This window comes from Phodopus roborovskii, unplaced genomic scaffold (assembly GCF_943737965.1).
Source record: "Phodopus roborovskii unplaced genomic scaffold, PHOROB, whole genome shotgun sequence".
Taxonomy (NCBI): domain Eukaryota; kingdom Metazoa; phylum Chordata; class Mammalia; order Rodentia; family Cricetidae; genus Phodopus; species Phodopus roborovskii.
Window position 1 is genome coordinate 34,940,230 of NW_026126525.1, and position 12,619 is coordinate 34,952,848.

At 40.6% G+C, this 12,619-nt stretch overlaps 1 protein-coding gene across 2 annotated transcripts in view; it reads right to left on the bottom strand.

The window, feature by feature from the left end:
- Positions 1-12,619, bottom strand: part of Nsun7 (NOP2/Sun RNA methyltransferase family member 7) — a 39,391-nt gene that overhangs the window by 3,964 nt on the left and 22,808 nt on the right. For both annotated transcript variants that reach the window (XM_051198334.1, XM_051198335.1), the window contains one exon: positions 12,034-12,151. In XM_051198334.1, the coding sequence (XP_051054291.1) occupies positions 12,034-12,151 (118 nt within the window). The remainder of the gene's footprint in view (positions 1-12,033; positions 12,152-12,619) is intronic.

Sequence of the window (12,619 nt, forward strand, 5' to 3'; positions counted from 1 at the left end):
AAGTATTTCCCACGCGGCTGGGACAACAGGTGAGCAAGGATATGTCATCTGACTCACCAGAGAGTCTGTCACATGAGGGCACTGACAGAAAAGCAAATAGTGGACCTTACTCCATGGTTTCTGAGGGGACACAGTCTCACCAGATTATCTGAGAGCTATTGTGCACACAAATCCATTCTTCGTTTTTGTTTTGAGACAAGGTCACACTATGTAGCTCTGGCCAGCCTAAAACTAAGTAGGCCAAGCTAGCCTAAGCTCAGAGACCCACCCGCCTCTGCCTCCAGAGTTCAGGGATCAAAGGTACTCAGTATCACTCCCAGCCAGATGTTTTTTTAAACTGACATGATGCCACAAGTAGAATGTCCCACCTCAGACCTCAGGTGTCAGGTCATACTCAAAACACTAGCACATTAAAATAGTGCCAAAAATCACCCTCAGGCTTTCTGTATAAGAAGCATATGAAACATAAATGAACTCTATGCATAGATTTGCATTCCATCCCTGCCCCAATACCTCATGTATCTAAAAATACTCCACTGATAAATTGCTGGTATCTAGTAGAGGGTTTGGCACATAGTAGATATTCAATACACAACTGAATAAAATGCTATTACTTTTAGCTTCACTCATGCATTCTTATGGTAGTAATAATTCATAAATAAGACTAGATAAGTCATCATCCAGAAATTGACTTTGTAGGTTTCTGAATTCCAGTTTATAGCCTATTTCTTTAAATATCAAATATTACCACACCCAGAGTCTTGTTTACCTCTGATCTTGGTGTCATTTGGGTTTCTTTTTCTAACTGACAATATGAGGATGTGGATTTATAAGTGACCTTTAAATGGATGAAGACATTTGTAGATGTTGAGATAGAGTGAATATATTTTGCAAGTGAAAAGTATAAATTTTGGGAAGCCACAGAATAGACTGTTGTGTGATGAAGAGCATCCCCACCCTGCCTCAAATTTAAGTTCACTCTAAACCACAACATGAGACCTTGTTGGAGAATAGTTCCCCAAATCTAATACTGGAGTCCCTGTAAGAAAATAAAGACACTGGAACACTCAAGGAAGGGACTGCATGAATACACAACAGAGACTCAACTGTGAGTTAAATGCCGAGGATTGGCAGCAACTACTGAAAGCACAGAACATTCTCCACCACAAGCTCTACAAGGAACTAACCCTGCCAACACCTTCTTTAGGATTTTGGACCTCCAGAACCATGCATGAGTAAATACCTGTAAATGAAAAAGTTCAAGTTTTTCATTTAAAAAAACATTTAAAAAGGAAATGGTATGGAAGGTTGGATTCTCCAGCACTGGAAAAGAAGGGAAGAAGGAAGGGGAGAGGATAGAAAAAGAAAAAATACACAATAATGTGAAATATTTTTAATTTATATCAAAACAAATACTCAATATATAAAACAATATTAGAAGTTTCATTATCCAGTTGGAAAGCAGCTAAGCATATGAACATGTAATATACAGACTAATTATCATGGTAATTTAAAATTATTGACTATTTTCTGAGGACTGCCAGCCCCCAAATAATGGAACAGAGACTTATTACTAATTATGGAAGCTTGCCTTTAGTGTCAGTTCTTCCCAACTAGTTTTTTTGTTTGGTTGATTTTTGTTTTTTTTTAAGACAGGGCCTCTCTGTGTAGCTTTGGAGCCTGTCCTGGGATTCACTCTGTAGACCATGCTGGTCTCGAACTCATAGAGATCAGCCTGCCTCTGTTTCCCGAGTACTGGGATTAAAGGCATGTGCCACCAATGCCTGGCTTCCACCTAGTTTTTATAACTTAAATTAACCCATTTCTATTAATCTATGTTCTGCCACGTGGTTTTATACCTCTCCATTCTGTATGTCCAACTTTCTCAGTGTCTCATGCCCTAAATTCATCCCCCTGAGTTTCTCTCTCTGCCCAGAAGTCCCACCTAACCTCTCTTGCCTATCTGTTGGCCATTCAGTTTTTCATTAAATCAATCAGGTGCCTTAGGCAAACAAGGTAAAACAGCAACATATCTTCACACAGTCTGATAAAATATCATGCAACATTTTTGGGCCAAGTACTGTTTATGTGTTAAATATGTTCAATCCCAACAAAGATCCACTGAGGCAAATAATAATAGTAACTCTGTATTACACCCAAATTTCCCTCCTCTCCACTCACAATGCCCTTTCTCACTTAACTGTCACCTATCTTGCTTAGGACAAGGTTAAAATCTCTAGGGAGGTAAACGAAGGACCAACAATAATGTGGCTTACTTCTCTCACACAAAAGCAGAGTTTGGGTAAGTGTGTTTGTTTGTTTGTTATGACAGGGTGTCACTATATGTACTGGAAGGTTTTGTGTGTCAACTTGACACAAGCTAGAGTCATCAGAGATAACTCAGTTAAGGAAACGTCTCCATGAGATCCAGCTGAGGGCACTTTCTCAATTAGTGACCAATGGGGGAGGGCCCAGCCCATTGTTGGTGATGCCATCCCTGGACTGGTGGCCCTAGATTCTGTAAGAAGGCAGGCTGAGCAAGCCAGGTGGAGCAAACCAGTAAGCAGCACTCCTCCATGATCTCTGCATCAGCTCCGGTATCCAGGATCATGCCCTGTTTGAGTTCCTGACTTCCTTCAGAAACAGCAATGTGGAAGTTGTAAGCCAAACAAACTCTTTACTCAAGATCTCCCATGTTCTTGGATAGGTGGGATAAATATAGTAAAAATGGCAATCTTGCCAAAAGCAATATACAGATTCAATGCAATCCCCATTAAAATCCCACCACAATTCTTCACTGACCTTGAAAGGATAATAATCAACTTTATATGGAAAAACAAAAGACCCAGGATAGCCAAAACAACCCTGTACAATAAAAGAACTTCAGGAGGCATCACCATCCCTGACTTTAAGCTCTACTACAGAGCTATAGTTCTGAAAACAGCCTGTTATTGGCACAAAAATAGACAAGTAAATCAACAGAATCGAATTGAAAATCCTGATATAAACCCACACACCTATGAACACCTGATTTTCGACAAAAGAATATAATGGAGGGAGGAAAGCATCTTCAACAAATGGTGCTGGCACAATTGGATGATGGTGTGTAGAAAACTACAGATAGACCCATGTCTGTCGCCATGCACAAAACTCAAGTCCAAATGGATCAAAGACCCCAACATCAATCCATCCACACTGAATCTCTTAGAAGAGAAAGTAGGAGGTACTCTTGAACAAATTGGTATAGGGGACCACTTCCTGAACATAACTCCAGGAGCACAGACACTGAGATCAACAATTAATAAATGGGACCTCCTCAAACTTGGAAGCTTCTGTAAGGCAAAGGACACAGTGGACAAGACCAAACGGCAGCCCACAGACTAGGAAAAGATTTTCACCAATCCTACATCTGACAAAGGGCTGATCTCCAAAATATACAAAGAATTCAAGAAACTAGTCAACAAAACACCAAACAACCCTATTAAAAAATGGGGTACAGAACTGAAGAAAGAATTCTCAATAGTGGAAATCAAAAAGGCTGAAAGACACTTATGAAAGTGCTCAATATCCTTAGCTATCAGGGAAATGCAAATCAAAACAACTTTGAGATACCATCTTACCCCTGCCAGAATGGCTAAAATTAGAAACACCAGTGATGACTTATGCTGGAAAGGATATGGAGAAAGGGGAACACTCCTCCACTGCTGGTGGGAGTGCAAACTCGTACAGCCATTTTGGAGATCAGTATGGCAGTTCCTCAGGAAAATGGGAATTAGTTTACCACAGGACCCAGCAATCCCCCTCTTAAGCATATACCCAAAAGATCCACATCCATGCAACAAAGACATGTGCTCAACTACGTTCATAGCAGCATTATTTGTAATAGCAAGAACCTGGAAGCAACCTAGATGCCCCTCAACTGAAGAATGGATAAAAAAGATGTGGCACATCTACATAATGGAATACTACTCTGCAGAAAAAAAAATAATGGAATCTTGAAATTCGCAGGCAAGTGAATGGCACCATCCTGAATGAGGTAACCCAGTCACAAAAAAGAGGAACATGGTATGTACTTGCTCATATATAGATTTTAGACCTAGAGCAAAGGATCACCAGCATATAATTCACACTACCAGAGGAACTAGGATACAAGGTGTATTCTAAGAGATTCATATAAAGTCCCTCACAGAAGGGGGAAGGGACAAGTCCCCCAGAGCACAGGTGAAGTGGGGGGGGGGGCAGCGAATGGAGCGAGAAGTAGGAGAAAGAAGGGAAGGAGAGGAAAGCATGCGCGACCAGGAAGATTGAGTCAGGGCAGGAAGAGAAGACAGGAGAGAGAGAGAGAGAGAGAGAGAGAGAGAGAGAGAGAGAGAGAGAGAGAACAAACATAAAAGAGGAAGCCATTATTGGTTTGAAGAGAAAACTGAACCTAAAGAAAGGTCTAGAGACCTACAAGACTGCCGCCAACTAACAATTTGAGCCACTGTGGAAAGGCCCTTCCCAGATAGTGAGATCAACAACTAACTTATCCACCATCATGGAGCCCTCATCTAGTACTTGTTGGAAACAGAAGCAAACACCCATAACTAAACACTGAGTTGAACTAGAATCCAGATGCAGAGGGAGAGGACAAGACCAGGTTGCAGAAACACATAGAGACAGCTGACCTGAAAAGGAGGAGCTAACAGGCCCCTAGCATGGGACTGACTCAGGCCCCCGATGAATATGGGTCTCAGCCAGAAGGACTGAGCAGTCTAAGGGACCTCAGTCAGTGGAACCAGGATATATTCCTGGTGCACATAAGGACCTTGCTGACACATCCCCCATGGAGGGATACTGCCTTAATCTAGAGACAGGAGAGAAGTCCTAGTCCCTACTTCACATGACCTGACAGATCTACATGACCCCAACTGGATGGCAATGCCCTACATGTGGAATTGGGGTGGGGGATGGGAGGGGAGGGTGGTCAGGGTGCATGTGAGGGGGCAGGAAGGGTAGGAGGGAGGGAGGGAGAGGGAACTGAGATCGACATGTAAAATAAAAAATAAATAATTAAAATTAAAAAAAAGATGGAAAGCACAGAGAAACTTCGGATATTATATGCTGTTCTGTTATCTTTAAATCGTTTGTCTGCTGAGGAAATAACAACAACTGCTAAAACAAATGCTGCTGGATCAATCCAATCTATATATTTTAAAAATGCTTTTTACTTCAAAATTTAAGTTCAAGGACAGGTTACTGGGGAAAATAATTTCTATTTTTGCTTCCACAGCAAATGAAAAGCTGTGGATTCCTTCCAGACTAATGTGGTTTGATCAAGCAAGAACCTCTTAAGCAATGCCCATGGGACAATGCAGCCTTGCAGAGCACTACAGCCAGGATTTCTGCATCTTCTTAGGATCCTCATGACAGCGCCCCCTACCAGGAGGAAGCAGTTTGGAAAGAATTCCCAAATATTGTTTATAAATGTTTGTTTTCATTTAAATGGGGTTTGTTATAAATGGTTAATTTAAATAAATGTCTGTCAGAGAAGAACAAGCAATATTTCCCTCTGTATACTAAATATTATATAGATTATATTTATATAAATGTAGTATGCTTTATATTACTTTAAAAACAAAAACAAACTCTTTCCTCCCCAATTTGCTTTTTGGTCATAGTATTTTGTTGCAGCAATAGCAACCCTAACTAAGACAATATAACCCAGGCTGTTGTTGAACTAGAGATCATCCTGTCTCAGCTTCCTTGGTGCTGGGATCTGAGAATTCTGCTGCTCATGTTGCCCACCAAGCCCACTTAACCATTGAGCTATCTCTCCAGCCCAAGGAAGGGATTTTTAAGAGGGTGCCAGATTCTCTGAAGCTCTGTTCTTGAATTACAGACCATTTTTCCGCTTCTCTGCTTCCTTCTCCAGTTGGTGTAGTAAAATATTCACCAAGATATTCACTTTCATAAGTGTATTCCTCAGAGCTTCAAAAATGTTGGGTGCAGGTAATGAGATGCATTGTTCCAGTCGGGTACGTCCCCGCTTTCCTATGAGAGAGGTTGAGTGTGTTTGCTGCTCACTGACTGCCTGGTGATGGGTGGGGATCTAGCAGATCTCTTCAGTTTTTGTCAACTACTCCCTAAAGAAAACGTTTCTTTTATTCATTCTTGTTATTTCTTCTATTCACTTTAATCTTTATTTTTATGTACCTTAGATTAGATTTTATAAGTAACAAAATCATATTAACATGTTCATCTGAATCAAAGAATAAAATAAGACTTCTTTGCCAATTTGATTTTGAAAATGAAAGCTAGTTTGTTTGTGTTTTGTTTTGTTTTGTTTTTTGAAACAGGGTTTCTCTGTGTAACAGTCCTGGCTTTCCCGGAACTCCCTATGTAGTTCAGGCTGGCCTTGAACCACTGAGAACCTTGAACCACTGAGAACCACCTGCCTCTGCTTCCCAAGTGCTGGAATTAAAAGTGTGAGCCACCACCACCTGGCAAAAGCTAGTTTTATAAAACAAGTAATGAATTTATTGTTTTTCCTTAGGTCAATTAACAAAGCTTACTGTAAGTCTAAATATTTAATTGAATTTTTGGTTATTAAGAGGAACATATTTAAAACCTATATATAATATTTTAGGAATAATAAATATTCTGGGAAAATACATTTTACAACCATCTAAATTTACAATGAAAATGTTAGATATCAACTCTAGAGTTATTAAAAAATTATAGTGTATATTTGTTATTAAAATGTTTCAAGGCTTCTAGAATCCCATTCTTTACTCCCCACACTATACTGCTCAGTCAGTAAACTGGGAACATGTGGGACCTCAGAAATTGGTAAACATGAGTTTGATCAACAAGGAAAAGTGAATCTTCCCACCCCTCAGATTGGTAAAGACATTAAGTCTAATAAAACCAAGCATTTATAAAGCCACAGGAAACAGATTTGTAAGTGTGACTATTTGGGGGGCCGGAGAGATGACTCAGCATGTAAGAGCATTTGCTACTCTTGAAGGGGATCTGGATTCTGTTCCCAGGATCCATTCATCAGCTCACAACTACCCACAACTCCAGTTCCAGAGGATCTGAGCATCTTCTAACCTGTGCAGGCATCAGACACATATATAATACATATACACACATACAAGTGAACCTTCATATACATAAAATAAATAAAAGTCTAAGTGATTATTTTGTTGGATAACTTGGCAATGACAATTAGCATTTAAACTATGCACATTATTTTGTGCTAGAAAAATGTAGACTGTTGATCAAAGTTTCAAAAATGGTTATATCTAAAGAAGTTCTTCTAAAAGTGTTTCTTTGTTTTATGAGTAAATGCCTGAGTATCAGTGTGTGCACCACATTCATTCAAAACTCCATGACAGTCAGAGGGTGTTAAGTCCTCTGGGGCTGGAGCGATACCTAGTTGTGAGCTTGGTCCTAAATATTGAGCCAGTTCTCCAGCCTTAAGACATCTTTGTAGGTTAATACTTCTAACACATGAGATTAGTGTGTGCACATGTTTGTGCATGTACAGGGATGGGGTGTGTGTCCAAACGGGCATCTGTGGAGGTCAGAGACTGACATTGGCCCCATTGTACTTCACCTTACTCTTTTGAAGGGCAGTTTCTCACTGAACCGGGAGTTCATTGGTTGGCTAGACTGGTTGGCTAACATAATTATGAGCTTTTTCTGTCTCTATTTTGTCCTCCCACCCACCGTGCCTGTGCTGGAATTATGGGCATGTGCAGCTATCTAAGTCTCTTTTTTTTTTATTTTTAAAGTAAATATTTTTTTTATTTAATTTATTATTTTACATGTCGATCCCAGTTCCCCCTCCCTCCCTCTAAGCCTCTTTATAAGGGTGCTGGGACTCCAAACTCAGGTCCTTATGCTTGCACCCCATTCTGTTTGCCCACTGAGTGATCTCCCCAGCTACACATGAGATTTTAACAAGTAAAGCATTTACGTAGGCTTGTAGTTAACCTCATGATAGCTCAAGTCCAAAATGAACTAAATATCTGGGGACTGATAAAAGGGAATAATAAGCAATAGGTGGGTGACTGGATTAGATGGCATGTGATATTTAATTCCATTCTAAATCCATCACATTGGTATAATACAAAACAAACAAACAAACCCCAGAGACTGATATCCGTGTTCAAGAAGATTAGAAAAGTGAAGTAGTCGGCCACTACCTCTTAGCCCTACCTCAAGCTGAAAGGGCTGATCCTGCTTTGATCCTGCTTTATCCTGCTGCCTCTCCTCAGCATGACTGGAGAATCCTGAGACTGAATGTCTTCCTATTCTCATTGATGCTAGAGAATGAATGCCTGACACTGACTACTGAAGACCCTGCTTCTGTCTTTTATACCTCTCTAGGTGTGATCCCAGGTGCTGAGATCATCTTTGTGTGAGTTGTTTCTTTTTAGGACTGGACCAATATTGTGTAGATCTGGATAGCCTTGAACTCACAAAGATTTATCTTTTAGTCCTAAATCCTAGGATTAAAGGTGTGCACCACCACCTCCTAAATTCTGGCTGCTGGGATTAATGGTGTGTATCACCACTGCCTGATCTCTACAGCTTGAGGCTGACTTTGCTTCCTGAATCCTCAGGCAAGCTTTAATAAATCACAAATAATATATCACCAGACACTGGGGTATTAAATGATTCTTTAACTAGTTACATGGTTCAGTGGTTAAGGGTGCCTGCCACCAGGCCTCATGACCTAATGACCTGAATTTGATACCCAGGACCCATATGGTAGAAGGAGAGAACCATCTCCTACAAGTTGTCTTTTGACCTCCACATGCAGGCCAGGCGTTGGTGGCACACACCTTTAATCCCAGCACTTGGGAGGCAGAAGCAGGCAGATCTTTGAGTTCGAGGCCAGCCTGGTCTACAGAGCTAGTTAGTTCCAGGACAGGCTCCAAAACAATACAGAAACCCTGTCTCAAAAAAACAAACAACAACAACAACAAAAAAGTTTTCCTAGAACCCAACTGTAAAGCATTTTCTTAATCATGATTGATGGAGAAGAGTCCAGCCCATTGTGGGTGGTGCCATTCTTGGTCTGGGCTACTGGTCCTGTGTTCTATAAGAAAGCCATCAGAGCAAGCCATGGGAAGCAATCCACAAAGCAGCACCCCTCCATGACCTGCACCATGACCTGCCTCCTGGTCCCTGCCCGGTTTGAGTTCCTGTCCTGACTTCCTTCAATGGTGTACTATGACGTGGAAGTATAAGTCATATAAACCCTATCCTCCCCAAATTGTTTCTGGTCATGGTATTTTTAGCACAGCAAGAGAAACCCTAACTAGGACAGAAATTGGCATCAAGATAATGGGGTATTGCTGAAGCAAATGTGACCGTGTTTTGGGGAGGACTGCGGAATGCCTTTGGAACTTTGAGCTGGAAAATCCACAGAGTGTTCAAAGCTTTGGTGAGCTGTTCTGGGGAAGCCTGGAAGAAACTAGTGTTAAGAGAAATGCAGACAATGAAGGCCTGGTTTGTGATGTTCCGGGGGGAAGTTTGAGAGTCACTTAAGACTATTGGGACACTTGCATATTTACTATTTTGAATTAAAATTAAATGATTCTGGTCATCTGAGGCTGAAGAGTCAGCTATTGTAACAGGAAACCAGCACCACTGAAGTGAAACCTTTGCTTTACTGGGACAATTGATGCTGGCTCGCTGGTGCTGAGAAAACATGGGTAATTAAGAAGAGACCAGCATCACTGAGGCGAAATCTTCTGGAAGCGTTTCCTGAGAGTCAGCATACAGAAGCTGTGTCCCAGAGGCCGCCAAGGTTGTACCTCACTCTGGCAGCTGAACTTGGTAGTGTAAGAGTCACCCAGGTGGTGCTGGTTTTAAAGGCATGAAGTAGTCATGGATAGCAGCTGAGGATTGGCACTGTGAGAGGCCAGGAGAGGCCATTGTGAAGGTGTAGCCTCAGCGACAAGTAAAGTCCCAGGACTGAAGGGATCACATAGAGAAGTTGAAGTTTGGAGCCATGAAGAGAACCCAGGAGAGTCTAATGGTCAAATTGCAGCCCAGTTGCAGCTGAACACCCAGCAGTGTGGAGATGCCAGCACCACAGGGCAATGGCCATGAAAGCAGCAGCAGTGGAGTTTAGAAGACAGCAGTGTGTGCTGCAGAGGGCAGAGCCAGAGAAGAGACCCCAGCCCTTGGGAGGAGCCCAGAAGATGTAAGTGAATCCTCAAGTCTTGGAGCTTGGTTTTGCTTCCTTCAGATGGTACCTTGGTTGTTCCCTCTTGAAGTGAGAAATTATTTCATTTAATTTTGATTTTTTAGGAGCCAACAGTTGAGACACTTGAAAGACACTTTTAAAGAGATTTTGGAATTTTATGAAGACTTTGGATTTGCAAAGAGATTAAATATTTTAAAGATTCTGAATGCTTTAAAGAGACAGACTTTTTAGGTTATTATTAATAACTATGGAACTTTTAAAACTTGAAATGTTTTAATATTGTTATGTTGGTATTCACATGTGTTCTCAGAAATGAACAAGAAAGGAAAAGTTATGGCTTAATAGTAATGTGTCTCCGTGTCAAGTTGACAAGGTGGCAATTGTGCTGTCTACTTTTATGTCAACTTGACCTGAGCTAGAATCATCTGAAAGGAGGGAACTTCAATTGAGAAAGAAAATGCCTCCATATGATTCAGCTGTAGGGCAATTTCTTAATTAGTGATTGGTAGGCTGTTGGTCCTGTGTATAAATAATATATCGCCACAATTGAGTTCTATAAGAAAGCAGGCTGAGCAAGCCATGATGAGCAAGCCAGTAAGCAGCAACCTCTGCATCAGCTCCTGCCTCCTGGTTCCTTCAATGTATAAGTCAGATAAACCCTTTCCTCCCCAACTTGATTTTGGTCATGGTGTTTCCTCATAATAACAGGAACTCTAACTAGGACAGCTATCAACGGAAGCTTCTAAATAAGGAAGGAAAGTCAGTAAAGAGGAGATGTTGGTGTGATTAACTTGTCAGTTTGTAAAGTGAAAAATGGGAAAATATCAAGTTAGGAGGTCAGCGCAGACTATATACACATTAAGATTCTGAAGGAGAAATCACAACATGAAGATAGATGTTTATTTCATTGCCACAGTCTTGAAAAACTAATTCGTCTTAACATTTTTATTCTTAGAGTTCTTGATATCCACAGTGCATGATGTGTTTGTTTTGTATTATTCAATGTTTGTTTGTTTGTTTGTTTGGGCAGAGATTAAACCAAGATAGAGTAAGCACTCTATCAGTGTAGTATTGGTGTTTTGAGATAGGTTTATGTAGTTGAGGCTGACTTCAGACTTGTGGCAATCCTCCTGCCTCAGCCTTACAAAGGCTGGAAACTAAGATGTGAACCATCGCAGCTTTGGTTTTAGTATCAATGTTCTCTCTCTAACCCAACTCTACTGATGTCTTTTATCTGGGAGCTGCCATTATACCAGTTTCCCAGTGGGTACAAAATACTAAAAGTGCTTAACATAATAAACATTCAGTTTTCTGTCTACTTTCAATAAATAATTTGTATGCTTATTTTTCCTCTGTGGAATAATACGTTTATCTAAAAAGGACATGAACCTTGCACCCAGTTTATTCAGGAATTAGCCAAGCCAAAATCAAATGCCTTTAGCTTTACAATAACAAAAACAGAAGATTCTTTTTATGTACAATGCAACATTCATGAACTATAGTGTTACAGCTTGGTGGGTAAAAGTGCTGGCTGCTAGGCCTAGTCACCTGAGCTTGATCCCTGAGACCCACATGGTGGCGAGAGAAGTGACTCCTTCAAGTCACCCATCAACATCTGCTTGCACACACACATACACTACATATAAAACTATTACAGTGTTCATTCAAAAGCTCTATAGAATCCACTTTAGAGCTGTATGAATTTAGGCTGTTTCACCATGTTGAATTCTAATGAAAAGTATAATATATTTATATAACTCTAAAAATCATACTTGTGGTTTTCATCTTTGCTTGATAGTGGTTTAGTAGTGTCCTTTCCTTACCTATAAGGTTGTACTTTAACCCCTTGGTTTTGACATTCCAGCGCTTTCTTAACAACAGCTTCATTTTCTTCTGTATAAACAGAACACGTGCAGTAAACAACTGCTTGAGCTTTAGCAACTGTATTGAAAGAAGATACAATCAATATGGCGACCCAATGTAAATTTGCTGTTTCCAGACACATTTGTTCCTAGGGCATACCACCAGATAGTGATGGAAATGATCTCTACAGTTGCTTGAATATCTCCCCTTTATTTTATAATTAATAAATTATAAAATTTGTGTGTGCGTGTGCTCACCATGGCACACTTGTGGAGGTCAGAGGACATTGTGGAAACTGATTCTTTCCTTCCCCCCATGGGAGGACCAGGCATCAAACCCAATTCTTCAATCCCAGAAGCAAGTGCCCTTCCCTGCTGAGACCCCTCACTGCCCCCCATGAATGGCTGTCCTTTACAACAGAGCTTGTATTAGTACTGTAAGCAGTAACCAGTAAGTACATTCAGCTCAACTGTACAAAGAAATGAGAACATGTACACTGTGATCAACCTAGTTCCACACAGGAAGAAATAAACACAGCTCATTGTC